This window comes from Ctenopharyngodon idella, chromosome 23 (genome assembly GCF_019924925.1).
Source record: "Ctenopharyngodon idella isolate HZGC_01 chromosome 23, HZGC01, whole genome shotgun sequence".
In the NCBI taxonomy this organism is placed as follows: domain Eukaryota; kingdom Metazoa; phylum Chordata; class Actinopteri; order Cypriniformes; family Xenocyprididae; genus Ctenopharyngodon; species Ctenopharyngodon idella.
This window is the reverse complement of record NC_067242.1, coordinates 22529030-22543737: the sequence shown is the minus strand read 5'-3', so window position 1 is coordinate 22543737 and position 14708 is coordinate 22529030. Positions and strand designations below refer to the sequence as shown.

Here is a 14708-nt window from a genome sequence, read left to right as displayed (position 1 = left end):
AACAGCACACGTGTGTGTGTGTCCATGTCGCCCGCAGAGCATCGCCACTGGATATTGTCAATAATAGTTGTTCATATTAAAATATGTATAAACTTAATACATGACCTAGATTATTTATCAAAATCGTGTCCTTTAAATTTAATGCAATATTTATTAATTAAAAATTGTTGCTGCTCCAATTTAATCTGTGTGCTCCTTTCAAACTTATTCACATTAAACGTCTATGTAAATACTTCATAAACAGACTTTAAATATTAACTGATGGTTGTCACTTTAAGTTAATCTTTATAAAATGATTAATAACTTATTTTCACAGCCTTAAAGGGTTGGTTTACCCAAAAATAAAAATTACCCCATGATTTACTCACCATCAAGCTATCCTAGGTGTATCCTCAGACTAGTACAATCGGAGTTAACATTTTTAGTATTAAATAATGTCCTGGCTCTTCCAAGCTTTATAATGACCGTAAATAGAGGAGATTTTGAAGCGCAAAAAAGTGCAACCATCCATAATAAAAGATATCCACATGGCTCCGGGGGTTAATAAAGGCCTTCTGAAGCAAATCGATGCATTTGTGTAAGAAAAATATCCATATTTAAAACTTTAAAAACTAAAATAACTTCCAACAGACTGCTGTACACATCGATTTACAGCGAAAGAGTGAACTCTTGACTTGACGCATGACGTAATGACGAACGCGGAAGCGGAGAGGATGGAGCAAAGCAAAACACCGGTCACGAATTAGAATATATAACTGATCAAATTGAATGCCTTGTTGCTTGATTTTATTGTTCTGTTTTTTTTTTTTTTTTTTTTTTTTGTGATTGACTCTGTAACTTCAAAAAAAAAAAAAAAAAAAAATCAATTTTTTAAAAAGGTTGTTTAAAATAAACAAGAATTTTTTAATAAAACATGTTGTGGCAACAGGGGTGTGCTTAAAGGGTACAAAAATGTACCCATTAAGCACAGCCAGACTTTGTATTTAATGATGTACATCTTAATTATAATGCTTTTGTCATTTAAAATTAAATATTATGTGAGAGATTAATATTTTATTTTAACATAACTTCTTGTACTGAAATCAATATCCTGCGCACTAAAAATGTCTCAGTATAGAATTTGGTGAGCTTAATAGGTACGTTTGCCCTATAAACATTTGGAGCGTGTATGTTTGTGTGTGTGTGTGTGTGTGTGTAGGCTATATATACCTTGATGAAATAAATTTTGAAATATAAAAAAATAAACAAATGCTCAAACATCCATTTTGAAACAGACGTGTTTATTTTAGCTATTCCTTCAGTGAAACGACACACTACAGCCTGTAAAACTAAATAATAAATATCAGTAAATAATGGTAACCTAAATAATAATAAAGTTAAGTATTCTAAAAAAACATTCGTTTTTTATTTCCACAAAAAGATGCGTGATATAGCCTCACTGCGCTTTGAGAGGGATGTGGGACACGAGCAGGAAAGAGACCATTTCTCTTTAATAATATCTTTATCTCCTGATGTTACAAGCAACTGACACGTGTTATAAAAGGTCTGAAGAGCTAGTTTTATCTTAAGATATTCAGGCTATGTTTGATTTTGCGCTGCCAGAGAAAGCGAAACTAAAAATCACCAGCGTGTGTGAAACGCGCTATACAAATAAACTTGACAGAGTACGAGTACCGATATATATATATATATATATATATATATATATTTTTTTTTTTTTTTTCTGGTACTCGCCAATACCGATGCCTATACATTTATTAATTTCTCTCTTTTATTTATTTATTTATTTATTTTTTGGTCAAGTCACCTTTATTTATATAGCGCTTTTTACAATGCAGATTGTGTCAAAGCAGCTTTACAGTGATAAATAGTATATAATTTTGGCTGCACAGCAGCTCTTAAAGAAAATGCTGTCAGTGTAGGCAGATGCAAAGCACTGTTGAATGTCAAATGTCAAGTGTCCCCAACTAAGCAAGCCAAAGGCGACAGCGGCAAGGAACACAAACTCCAACGGGTGACATCAGGTGGCAAACAGGTGGCAAATAGGTGTTAAAATGGAGAAAAAAACCTTGGGAGAAACCAGGCTTAGTCGGGGGGCCAGTTCTCCTCTGGCAAACAGTGCTTTGTTACGATTCAGGTAGCTATCATAAGCCCGATAGGATCACAACATTCAAAGTATTTATTCCAGTTCAATCCATCGTATTCATCACGCCGGTATGGACGGTTTGTTGAGGAACTGTGCCACTGGCTGTCGTGTCGATGAGGCCTTCACAATGGATGATCTAGTTGACTCAGTCTCTGCTATCTTGTCTAGATTTAAACTGACAGAGTGTGTCTGCTTCCCGAACAATGCTAGGAAGATTGTTCCAAAGTTTAGGTGCCAAATAGGAGAAGGATCTACCGCCTGCAGTTGATTTTGATTTTCTAGGTATTATCAGCTGGCCTGAATTCTGAGATCGCAATAGACGTGAAGGACTATAATGCATTAAGAGCTCGCTCAGGTACTGGGGAGCTAAACCATTTAGTGCTTTGTAAGTAATTAGCAAGATTTTAAAATCTATACGATGTTTAACAGGAAGCCAATGCAGTGTTGACAGAACTGGGCTAATATGGTCATACTTCCTAGTTCTAGTAAGAACTCTAGCAGCTGCATTTTGTACGAGCTGTAGTTTAACAGGCGAGCAGAACAACCACCCAGTAGAGCATTACAGTAATCTAGCCTTGAGGTCATGAACGCATGAACTAACTGTTCTGCATTTGTCATTGAGAGCATATATCGTAGTTTAGATATATTTTTAAGATGGAAGAATGCAGTTTTGCAGATGATAGAAACATGGCCTTCAAATGAAAGATTATTTTTTGGTGATGTTGCAGTTTTCCAAGCACAGTGATACTAATTAATGTAGGACAGTACAGTAATACATTTTTATGTACTTGTCACAAACTTAAAGGTGCAATATATGTAAGATTTTTGCAGTAAAATATCCAAAAACCATTAGGCCAGTGTTATATATTTTGTTTACTTGAGTACTTACAATATCCCAAATATTTCCAACTATTTGTAAATCGTGAGAAAATTGCTATTTTAACCAAGGCTCTGGGACGTGTGAAGAGTCGCCTGTCAATTGCGTCATACTCGCGTTACCCTCGGTTTCCGGTTTTATTTTTTAGAAACCATGGAAACACCAAAGATGCTTTAATATATTACATGTTTTAATAGACAAGGAAACAACTGTTTGGTTACGTTTATAGAATTATTTATATTATTGTTTATAGAAAATGAATTATTGTTATATAGCTCAACACGTTTAGTCTTATTGTTTAAATCTAATTTTCTTTATTTTTTGCGAGTACCATGCTTTACCATGCCTCAGAGAAAAACACTGTTTTGTCAAGTAGCTAACATAGCATAATCAGATGCAGCTTTATTTTTAGTAACAGTAATACAGAATTTTCTCCATCATACAATATGTTTTAAAATTAATTGCATGCCATTTATCAACACAAGCCATCCAGCATTTAATATGATATTCTAAAATCCATCTCGCTTACTGCAGTGTGCAACAAGTATCTCACAGCAGCCACCAAGTGGATGCACAGAGTAACGATATAACATCATTTTCAACACACTCAAATGTAGTGTTGTCACGGTACCAAAATTCCAGTAGTCGGTACCAATACCATGAAAATTTTATGGTTCTTGGTACCAATTTCGGTACCACAGCAAAATCTGTTGGAACTATTTTACTATTTTATATAGCCTATTTTAAAAACATATTAAATATGATTTGGCGCATGTATGTTTGTGTATGTGTATATATAGGCTACCTCAATTAAAAAAATTTTGAAATATTAAAAAAATAAATAAATGCTCAAACATCCATTTTGTACTGTTGAAAAAACCAGCATATGCTGGTTATGGTATAGGTTTTGAAGCTGGTGTGCTGGTTTGAGCTGGTTTATGCTGGTCCTATGCTGGTCCTAAGCTGGTCCTGGACCAGCTCAAACCAGCATACCAGCTTCAAAACCTACCTTACCAGCATATGCTGGTTTTTTCAACAGGGGTAACAGACATGCGTGTTTATTTTAGCTATTTCGTCAGTGAAACAACACACTACAGCCTGTAAAACTATGAAACAAATATCGGTAAATAATGGTAACCTAAATAATAAGAAAGTTAAATATTATTTAAAAACATTCGTTTTTTTTATTTCCACACAAAGATGCGTCATATAGCCTACCGCTCTCTGCTCTTTAAGAGGGATGTGGGACACGAGCAGGAAAGAGACATTTCTCTTTAATAATATCTTCGTTATCTCCTGATGTTACAAGCAACTGACACTTGTTGTAAAAGGTCTGAAGAGCGAGTTTTATCCTCCGCAGGGGCAAGACATTCAGGCTATGTTTGATTTTGCGCTGCCAGGAAAAAGCGAAAGTAAAAATCACCAGCGTGTGTGAAACGCGCTATACAAATAAACCTGACGCGCCTTATGAAGTCTAATAACAAGCGCAAACTGTGTTAAATAGAAATTGACATGCAAGCAAAAAGGTTTCTGTCCTATGGTGTTTTTTCTACTTTACTACAGTAAAGAATGCGAATAGCCTATAATAGGCCTAAATGCGAATGAAAGAAAGAAAGAAACGTTTATAATCCCCTTCGTGAGTGAAGATTTGGGAAAAGAAACAGAGATTAAATGTTCAGTGGAATAACTAATGGAATATTGTTAAATTCTCTGCTAATCGGGTGACCAGATCGCGATTCACAAAACAGAATACAAAGCTGAAATTTATGGGCTCACGTACCTCTCTCATTCGGCATGAACCTAAATGTTTCCGTAGCTGCTATGTCACATTTAATTGCTAACCTATTATTTCTTTTGTAAACAAAGCTTTGTGCTTCATTCGTGTCATATTCAAGTAAATACTGCCACAGCCCTATCAGTGGGTACCGAATATACCCAGATTCTCGGTACTACCAGTACTACAGAAATGCAGGTATCGTCACATTTTCAAAATTTCAGTACCGACTTGGTACCGAAGTACCGGTACTTTTGACAACACTACTCAAATGTATCTAATATGATAAACAGGGCTGCATTACCTCATACTCATGACCGGAAAAGTTCCACTGCTCGTGAGGCGTGTGTTGCGCAATCGCTCCAGCGGCCTCGTTCAGCTCCCACATTACTCGGTCCTGCTCTGCTTCATACTACAGTAACGTTAATAATCGCGTCCATGAACGTGATTTCTTCCTGAGTCCTATCCCTATTCTTTTGCACCGTCCATTGAGGTGAAGACCACATGTCCCAAGATTCCGTGCTCAAACTTTCCGTCATCAAGCTACGCCTTTGTTTTGAATCAACCTCTAGCGGACAGAAATCATACATACTGCACCTTTAACCCTCTGGGGTCTGTGGATTTTTGGGGCCCTGGAGAAGTTTTGACATGCCCTGACATTTGTGCTTTTTTCAGTTGTTCATAAACATATTAATGGAAAAGGTGTCATTACACTGTATTCAGCATGAACTAGGCTACCATAATATGTGAGGAACATGTATGTACATGTTTGTATTTTTGAAGGAATAAAGTTTATGCGTGGTTATTGAAAAAGCAAAAAACTTAAGTTACTGAAATAAGGCCACCAAATAAATACAAAATATGTGTTCACAAGACTTCTGGGTATTGGAGGTTGTAGTCTAGAGTTTTTGCTTCAAAATGATGTAAAAATGATCCTGCCTACTCGTTCATATAAAACAATTGATTTAAATTTTGTAAGACGATGTTTGTCAAGACACACAGTATGCATGGAGGCAAGAATCTTCATTAATAATGCAGTGATTCACACCTGAGAAGACAAAGACCCACATAATGACCTGCGTAATGACCTGCATAGTGAGCCCTTTCAGTCAGGTAGGCAATGTGAAAAAACCCTCTGATAACAGGATCACATCAGCTATTGTATTAACGTTAATATAATGTCCACTCTTGACAAAAAAAACATGATTTTTGTGATCTCATGCATGCACGTATTGCACATCATGTGAAGAAAATTTTGTATAGGCCTATTATAGTTTAAATTACAGTACCAGTCAAAAGATTGGACGCGTTACTATTATGTTTTTAAAAGAAGTCTCATGCTCATCATGCTGTATATCAAACATACAGAAAAAAGAGCAATACTGTGAAATATTATTACAATTTAAAATAATGGTTTTTCTATTTTAATATACTTTAAAATATAATGTATTTCTGTGATGCAAAGCGTCTGAACATTCATGTTACCTCTGTGGCATTTCATATAGGCTATTATATTTATTATATTATATAGCCTAAATGTTAATGTGCAGTTGACAAACTATACATCATTAAAAAGATCTAAGACTCAAGCTTCATATTTTGACCTCTGTTTTACTCTTAAAATCTTATAGTGACCGTAATTTCTTAATATGCGTCAGGAGTTATGATTATGAAAAATAAAGCTGTTACCTTTGACAAAACATCAATCAGGGCTTTTAGCTTAAAAGCATGCACATTTGGAGAAATATTGATGGATTCTCATATGTTTGTCAATTTTCTATACAGAGGAGTAATATTTATTCAGTATTTATTGTCATCACTGTGAGCGCTGGATACTGTTTTCAATTCATACTTGCAGCCGGAGGGCGCTCTGTGCACATTTAGTCCACAAATGACACGTAATGAAGAATAGGCATACCATGTGACATTCCAGGAACTAACAGAGGCTTTCAGACATCGCCATAACCATGGCTATAACATGCAGATAGACACTTTTGAAGATAATAAATACACAATTGCGACGATGTATACATGTATTGCCTCAGAATTTGCGTCTGAATAGAGCGTGAGCTCTGTGGGTGTGGCCGCATTAGCGGATAATGAGCTGACTTGCAAACGATTTGAATCTCTTTTCATTCAGATTACATAAACGGAGATTATTTGTTTTCAATTTGACTTACACAATTTAAAACCTGACATTTCAATGTTTCTTTAGACATACGTCTCATTTTTTCATTACTATTCACTAAGTTACAGTTCATTTTCTGAGTATCAGATTGGACTTCATTCAGAGGGAGACGACAGGTCGTGCATCATGTTAGTTTTCTTTATTTTGCAAAAAGCACAACATTTGTTTTTACTGAGTGTACACAAATAAAAAGATATTTCACAGATTAAAATGGAATATAACTCTTAATTGTATGTGCAAAATAGATGGAGTATTTTGAGTCTCTTTCATACTGGTAAGAAAAAAAGCAAGGTGGTATCGCCGGCGTGACCGCTGGCTCCAGGGGTTTAAAGAACACAAATTTCACCTTCGAAGGGCATAATTACCGATATATATATATATATATATATGTATATATACATACATATGTATGGTTATACATATATAATATAATATACATATACATAATGTATACATGGTTTATATACCATGTATACATTTTTTTTTTTTTTTTTTTTTCTTTTGTTGTTTTATTAACATTAATGACACATTTAATTAGGCTACGGTCCCTTTAAGACCGAATCCATGGATAGTAACGCATATCCTGTTTTCACTCAAATGTTTACGTCCACTTAAGCCATAACCGACTGTATTTACGTTAGATACTCCACATGATGGACATTTTGACAACTATGTGTGCATTTGAGCATTCAGGTGCTAGGAGAACTGATCGCGTGCTGTCTGAGAGCACTGGGATCGCGTGCAAGAAAGGGAGAGAGAGAGCGCGCTTCTGGTCTGTGTCATTAAGCGCGATTCCGCCTATCCCGCTTTAATAAAAAACAAATTGTGATTGAAAGCATGCCGTTCGCAATGTGTGGGTTGTAATCATTCATTTTGAAGTAGATCCACACCCCTGAGGCTGACATTGTTTCTGCTGCTGCCGTTGGTGTCTCTGTGCACGGAAAATTCTGTCAGTTACATCACGTGAGGTATTGGTCTTTGGTATCGGGGGTATTTTTACAGGTACGAGTACAGGTACGAGTACAAGTACGAGCTTGGTATCGGGCCCAATACCGATACCGGTATCGGTATTGGTGCATCCCTAACCAAAATGTTTCCATGTCTGCGATGTCACATTTAATTGCTAACCTATTAGCCTATTTCTTCTGTAAACAAAGCTTTGTGCTTCACTCGTGTCATATTCACGTAAATACTGGCACAGCCCTATCAGTGGGTAGCGAATATACCCGGACACTCTGTACTCCCAGTACTACAGAGATGCTGGTATCGTCGCATTTTCAAAATTTAAGTACCGACTTGGTACCGAAGTACCGGTACTTTTGACAACACTAGACCCATTCATAATTACGGTTCACTTGCTTTGTTCCTAAATTAATCCATGTGAATGAATCGGTTGAATGAATTACTGAAGACAGTCACTTAAGACAGTGATTTTCTGCCACTTACTAATGATTTTAGTTTCATATTTATCATAGCATAGTATTTAATTTTTTTTATTCATATTCATGTCACCTCTGAGCTGCATTAAACAGTCTGTGTAAATATTCCTAAATGCTAAAATTCATTTGTCTAATTGCAGGCAGAAGACGGGACTGAAGGAGCTTGAGTTTCTGAAGAAGCTGAATGATGCAGATCCTGACGATAAATTTCATTGTTTGCGTCTCTTCAGACACTTTTACCACAAACAGCATCTCTGTTTGGTGTTTGAACCTCTCAGGTACTTCAGATTCCTGCTGTGTGCATGGGAGTGTGTTGTTGAAATCGGCAAATGTCCCTTTGGAATTATAAGGTTCTATCTGCATTCTGAGCAGTTTTGAGATATTGAGCTTCAAAGATTTTGCATTCCATAAAGCAAAAATTATATGGGGAACAAGTTTCTTTAATGCATAAATGACAGAGATGCTAAATGTATTATTACTGTACAATATCAAAAACCTCTCATTTGTAAATGGGGATTTTTGGAACGGGTCAAATGCAGATAGAACCTTCTAATTCTAAAAAAACATTAATTGAAGCAATAATTTTCAAGAAACACAGTTTAATTATTTGTTTTAAAACAAAATTAGTTTTAAAACAACCCCCCTCTTGTTTAAGCATAAAAGGCAGTGCTAAATATTTTGTCCATTGCAGATGTTCAATTTAGGTAGGAATATGGTGGGTAATTTAACACGTTATTGCAGGAACCATTTAAGTTTAAGCTTCCTTTTGTTTAGACAGACAGCAGCTACTGTAATACTTTTGACCAGGGCTTTATTCCACACAAAGTGGGGCAGGTAAAATTACTTTCTCTCTAGACATCAGTATGGCTAAAATAACATGATGTTTATTGTTGTAATTAAGACCCCGTCAATTAAATTGACTATTTGACCTTTAAGGCTTAATATTGTAAAATTTAAGACCTTTTAAGAAAAACTGCAAGAAAACAGACAATGCTTTAGCAGAGGTGTTAAACAAAGTTTAATTAACATTGAAAAAATGTTTCACTGACTATATACAGTGCTGCTTGAAAGTTTATGAACCACTTGCAGAATCTGTGAAAATGTGAATTATTTTAACAAATAAGAGGGATCATACAAAATGCATGTTATTTTTTTTTATTTAGTACTGTCCTGAGTAAGATTTTACATAAACGATGTTTACATAAAGTCCACAAGACAAAAAAAAAAAATTATAAATATGACCCAATTCAAAAGTTTATGAACCCTTGATTCTTATTACTGTGTGTGGTTACCAGGATGAACCACGACTGTTTTTTTTTTTTGTTTTTTTTGTTATGGTTGTTCATGAGTCCCTTGTTTGTCCTGAGCAGTTAAACTGCCCAATATTCTTCAGAAAAAGTCCTCCAGGTCCCAAAAATTCTTCAGTTTTCCAGCATCTTTTGCGTATTTGATCCCTTTCCAGCAGTTACTGTATGATTTTGAGATCAATCTTTTCATCTTGTTCATGTTTATACACTTTAATCCAATATGCCATAGCTTTATAGCCACATACAGCTCAAGTGCACAGGATGGATCAAGGTTAAAACATAACCTAATATATACATAACATTCCCTCGTATGACAATAACGTGACTGGAATTAAGCAAATAGACTACAAAAACCGAACCTATCCTCTTAATAGCTCTGATGGCTAGCGTGGTGTCTAACTGAAAATAACTCCTCAGCAAGAGCTACAGCAAAACACACAAAGACTGTTTGGATTGCTGTCATTGACAAAATCATAAATAAAATAGTCAATCATGAGGTTTCTAATAAACATTGCGCTGTGTGGAATTGTTTGTCTTCACTGATTTAGTGTTTTCTGCGCTCTTTTTTGCTGTCACGGAGCGGTCCGGTGACATGACAAAGAAAGCTGATCCTGATTGGTCCTTCTGTGTGCATTTAAAGTGCTGATTGGCTCACAGATAGAACCTTATAGAACCAAGTTAAAGTTCGACTTAGCACCTTTTTTGTTTTCTTAAAGTCCCAAAATGTACACAACTTAAAAAAAGAAACATCACAATGTAAATAAGTTGTCACAGAATAAGAATATGTGAATAACTCAATGTTGACAAAAATGTCAAATAGAACCTTATAATTCCAAGGGGACGAAATATCTGTGAGCCACCTCAATACATCACATTAGAAAATCGATAAGGATGCAGTATATTAATTGATTTGTATTTTAAATTTGAACTTTCTATTCATCAAAGGAAACAAAATGTATACCGGTTTCCACAGAAATATCAAGCAGAACCATTGCTTTCAACACTGATAATAATGTTTCTTGAGTATATAAATCAGCATATTAAAATGATCTCTGAAGGATCATTTGACACTGAAGACTGGAGTAATGACTGCTGAAAATATAGCTTTGCCAACACAGGAATAAATTACATTTTAAAATATATTAAGTTAGTAAACAGTAATATTGTAAAATATTACTACAATTTAAAAACTTTTTTTTTTTTTTTTTTTTTTTTTTTTATTCATTTTTAAATCAAATAAATGCAGCCTTGGTGAGCACAAGAGACTTTCATAAACATTTGATCTTACCGACCCCAGACTTCTGAACCTTTGGTGTAAATTCATAGATGCATGTACGATTTTACATTCTTTATGTGAAATAAGGCATCAAAAAATTTTATAAATGAATAAAATGTTTTGTACTTTTAAACCTTGAAATGGAAAAAAGAGTGCTCTATTTGAATTGGGGAGAAAATCCGCCTTGATATTATCTGTTTGCCTTATCAGCCTAATCGGACACATTCTGATAATAAATTTCAGGTAACAAATATGAATATTAATGTTGATAAGGTCAATAATATACAATGCATCACTAATAATCTCAAAGATAATGCAAAAGTTATTCTCATCTTTTTTTTTTGCCATATTTGTCTCGCAGTATGAATCTGCGGGAAGTGCTAAAGAAGTATGGTAAAGACGTAGGGCTACACATCAAGGCAGTGCGGTCTTACAGTCAGCAGCTCTTTCTGGCCCTCAAACTACTGAAACGCTGCAACATCCTTCATGCTGACATCAAACCAGACAACATATTGGTTCGTATCATCTACATAGCCCCTTACTCAAATAGACCTCACTCACTCACTCACCCACCCACTCACTTTTCTGTCTGCAGGTAAATGAGTCAAAGACCATTCTTAAACTCTGTGATTTCGGCTCTGCGTCTCATGTCGCCGACAATGAAATCACTCCCTACTTAGTCAGCAGATTCTATAGGGCACCTGAAATTGGTAAGTTGCACTGTAATTGTGTGATTAATTGTGTGATTACAGTGTGCACAATTACTGCAGAACATGTGAACCGATTCTATGTGGGCCTAGTAATTCGAACTAACTCTCTCTTCCTTCCTAGTCATTGGTAAACCATATGATTATGGCATTGATATGTGGTCAGTCGGCTGTACCCTGTATGAGCTGTACACAGGGAAGATCCTGTTCCCTGGCTCCTCCAACAACCACATGCTGAAACTGGCCATGGATGTGAAGGGCAAGATGCCTAACAAGGTATTGTGAATTCACACAGAATTCACACAGTTTCTACTGAGATTCCACACGGATTCTTTTTCATTACTAAAAAAAGAGAGAGATTATCACACTGCTCATAAAACATTCACTACTAGCCTTAGTTTAGATGGAAAGGATCTCAAGCTCTCTAGCTGAAAACGTTACTGCAGCTACAGCCATTAACTCTTTCCCTGCCATTGATAGAATTTTCTGGCAATCCATTTTTACATTGTTATACACTAGGGGGCACTATTACGCATCTTCTGAAAGAGTACAGAATCTCCAGATCAAAGCGCAAGCGAAGCAGAAACAAGTGATAGAAGCACACATAGGGCTTCCCTCAGTTCTTGCCATTTCTGAAAAGTCAAACCAATATTGATTCTCATTTTATTACGAGCTGTCATGTTCTCTTTTTGCAGCAGACTCTGCATTTTTTTTTTATTTTTTTTTTTTATTATTTTTAAACGGGTAATTCCCTGGAGGTTCAAGATTTAGCGTGCTCCATGTCAACCTTTCTCACTCGTTGTGACAACTAACCTATGCCACTCCCACACCATATTTGCATCAAAATAACCGGAGCAACTTTTCTCTTTTTACGGGTATGATGAGACACGCACAAGCGAGTGACGCATGTACACAATTTCCAACAAAAACAATCTCGTCAGGTCTAAAACATAAACACTTATAACATGCTTACCATAGTGAATCAAGGTAAGACATAAACATCTTTTGGAAGAAGTATTGATGTATTGACTCATTATTTAAGTTAATTTTGAAGGAAAAAAGTTACCTTTTTAAAGTGTACCTTTTTAAATAAAATTTACTTTTACTTACTTTATTATTGTATTTAAGAGCCCGTCCACACGGAGACATGTTTAGATGTATATGTAAAAATTTTGTATTGTATCAGTGTTTTGGGGGGAAAAAAAAAATTGGATAGGGAAAGCTCTGGCTTCGTGTGGATGTGACCTAAGTCTCTTCTTACATGGTGTTTTATTTTTCATTTTTGTGTAGATGATCCGGAAAGGCTTGTTTAAAGACCAACATTTTGACCAGAACTTGAACTTCCTGTACATAGAGGTAGACAAAGTGACTGAAAGGGTATGTTCTCAGATCTCACATGTATTGATTTTCTAGTTTACTCTAATTTAATTTACACAGCTATGATATCAGCACACACATCTGCTTCCTGTTTTATACCCTTTTCTTGCACTTTCTTTTAATCTTTTAGGAGAAGGTAACTGTGATGAGCACTATTAACCCCACTAAAGACCTGCTTGCGGACATGATCGGAGGTCAGAGGTTACCTGAGGATCAAAGGAAAAAGGTCATGCAGCTGAAGGATCTGTTGGATGGGACTCTGATGCTGGACCCTGCTAAACGCATCAGCATCAACCAGGCCCTGCAGCACCCTTTCATTCAGGAGAAGATATGACACTTTCACCTCTGACATTTGACCGTCCATTGTTCCAGGACTGAGCCAACAGACTCCCAAATGAGAATGTTCGGAATCATCACAAGACTTTAAATTTTCTATTTTTATTCATGTTTTTCTAGTGATTTTTTTTTTTTGTTTTTGTTTTTTTGCGCCCAGTCATTTAATTCAAATCTCTCAGAATGATCTTGTTTTTATTGTACATATGCACACATTGTCATTCAATGAGAGAGAGAGAGAAAGGCATGTTTAGTATCGGGCTTTGTCTTATTTAACTTCAGAAGTGACTGAACTGTGCAGAGCGCAAAGGTTAAAAGGTTAGTTGAGTTGTTCAGATATTGAAATATCTTGGCCAGCACATCAGAGGGGTATTTAAAGACCAATTATTTTTGACATGAGCAGATTATAATCCAAATGTGTCACTTTTGTTGACTGATTACATAAAAGGAATCAAAACTGAAGCCACTGGTTTAATCAGAGTGCACTGGTGTCAAACTGCTCATTCACCAGGTGATCAGAACTTTTGCTGGTTAGTAACTTCGTACAGTCTCCTTCCTATTGAAAACAATACACCATAGTTCATCACATACAGTTGTTTAAAATATTGGTTTTGGTGTAGTACATTTACCTCAAAGTGGTACTGTAGATCACACTAGAAATTTTCTTGTCTCATTTTATTGACTTTACAAGCCTGTCCTATTGAGAGATTGATTTTATGAATAATTTAATTTACAAGAACTTTTGAATTAAATCTTAGTAAGTGGATAAGTTGTCACTTTTAGACAGTCAGCTAAATGGCCAATTTGCCTCACTTCACTTTTTCCAAAGGTCTTGTTTTAATTCGAAATATCTACTTTTTGGTTCATTTGTTTCTAATGGTGTCCATCAGCAAACTGTTAGTACTAGTTATTTCAGAGGTTTGAATATTTGTATACAACTTCAGCATACCAGTAATTGCACCTGTTAAAATGTTTGTATTCAAAGTCCCTAAAGTAAAGGTTATCTGATATGAAGTGCCTCCCTTTTGTGACCGAATTGAACCATAATAGAAAGCCTCTCACAGATGGGTCCTGACAAACCGATGATCATTTATTTCACAATGTAAATACTTCATAGTTTTTGCTATGTAAAATGTTTTTTTTTTTTTTTTTTTTTTTTCTATTTGAAAAATAAATTGTTGGGGTTTTTTGGGTCATAATAAACACGAAAGATAGGATTGTGAAGGAAAATGACACCTTGAGTGTTATCATTTTAGTAATAAAAGGTTTCACTTTTCTGATGTA

The 14708-nt window shown here is 35.5% G+C and overlaps 1 protein-coding gene across 1 annotated transcript in view; it reads left to right on the top strand.

The window, feature by feature from the left end:
• Positions 1-14708, top strand: part of prpf4bb (pre-mRNA processing factor 4Bb) — a 43604-nt gene extending 28896 nt beyond the window's left edge. The window contains exons 10-15 of the mRNA XM_051882733.1: positions 8565-8702; positions 11369-11522; positions 11603-11717; positions 11839-11990; positions 13005-13091; positions 13222-14708. Coding sequence (XP_051738693.1) covers positions 8565-8702; positions 11369-11522; positions 11603-11717; positions 11839-11990; positions 13005-13091; positions 13222-13425 — 850 coding nt within the window. The 3' untranslated portion in view covers positions 13426-14708. The remainder of the gene's footprint in view (positions 1-8564; positions 8703-11368; positions 11523-11602; positions 11718-11838; positions 11991-13004; positions 13092-13221) is intronic.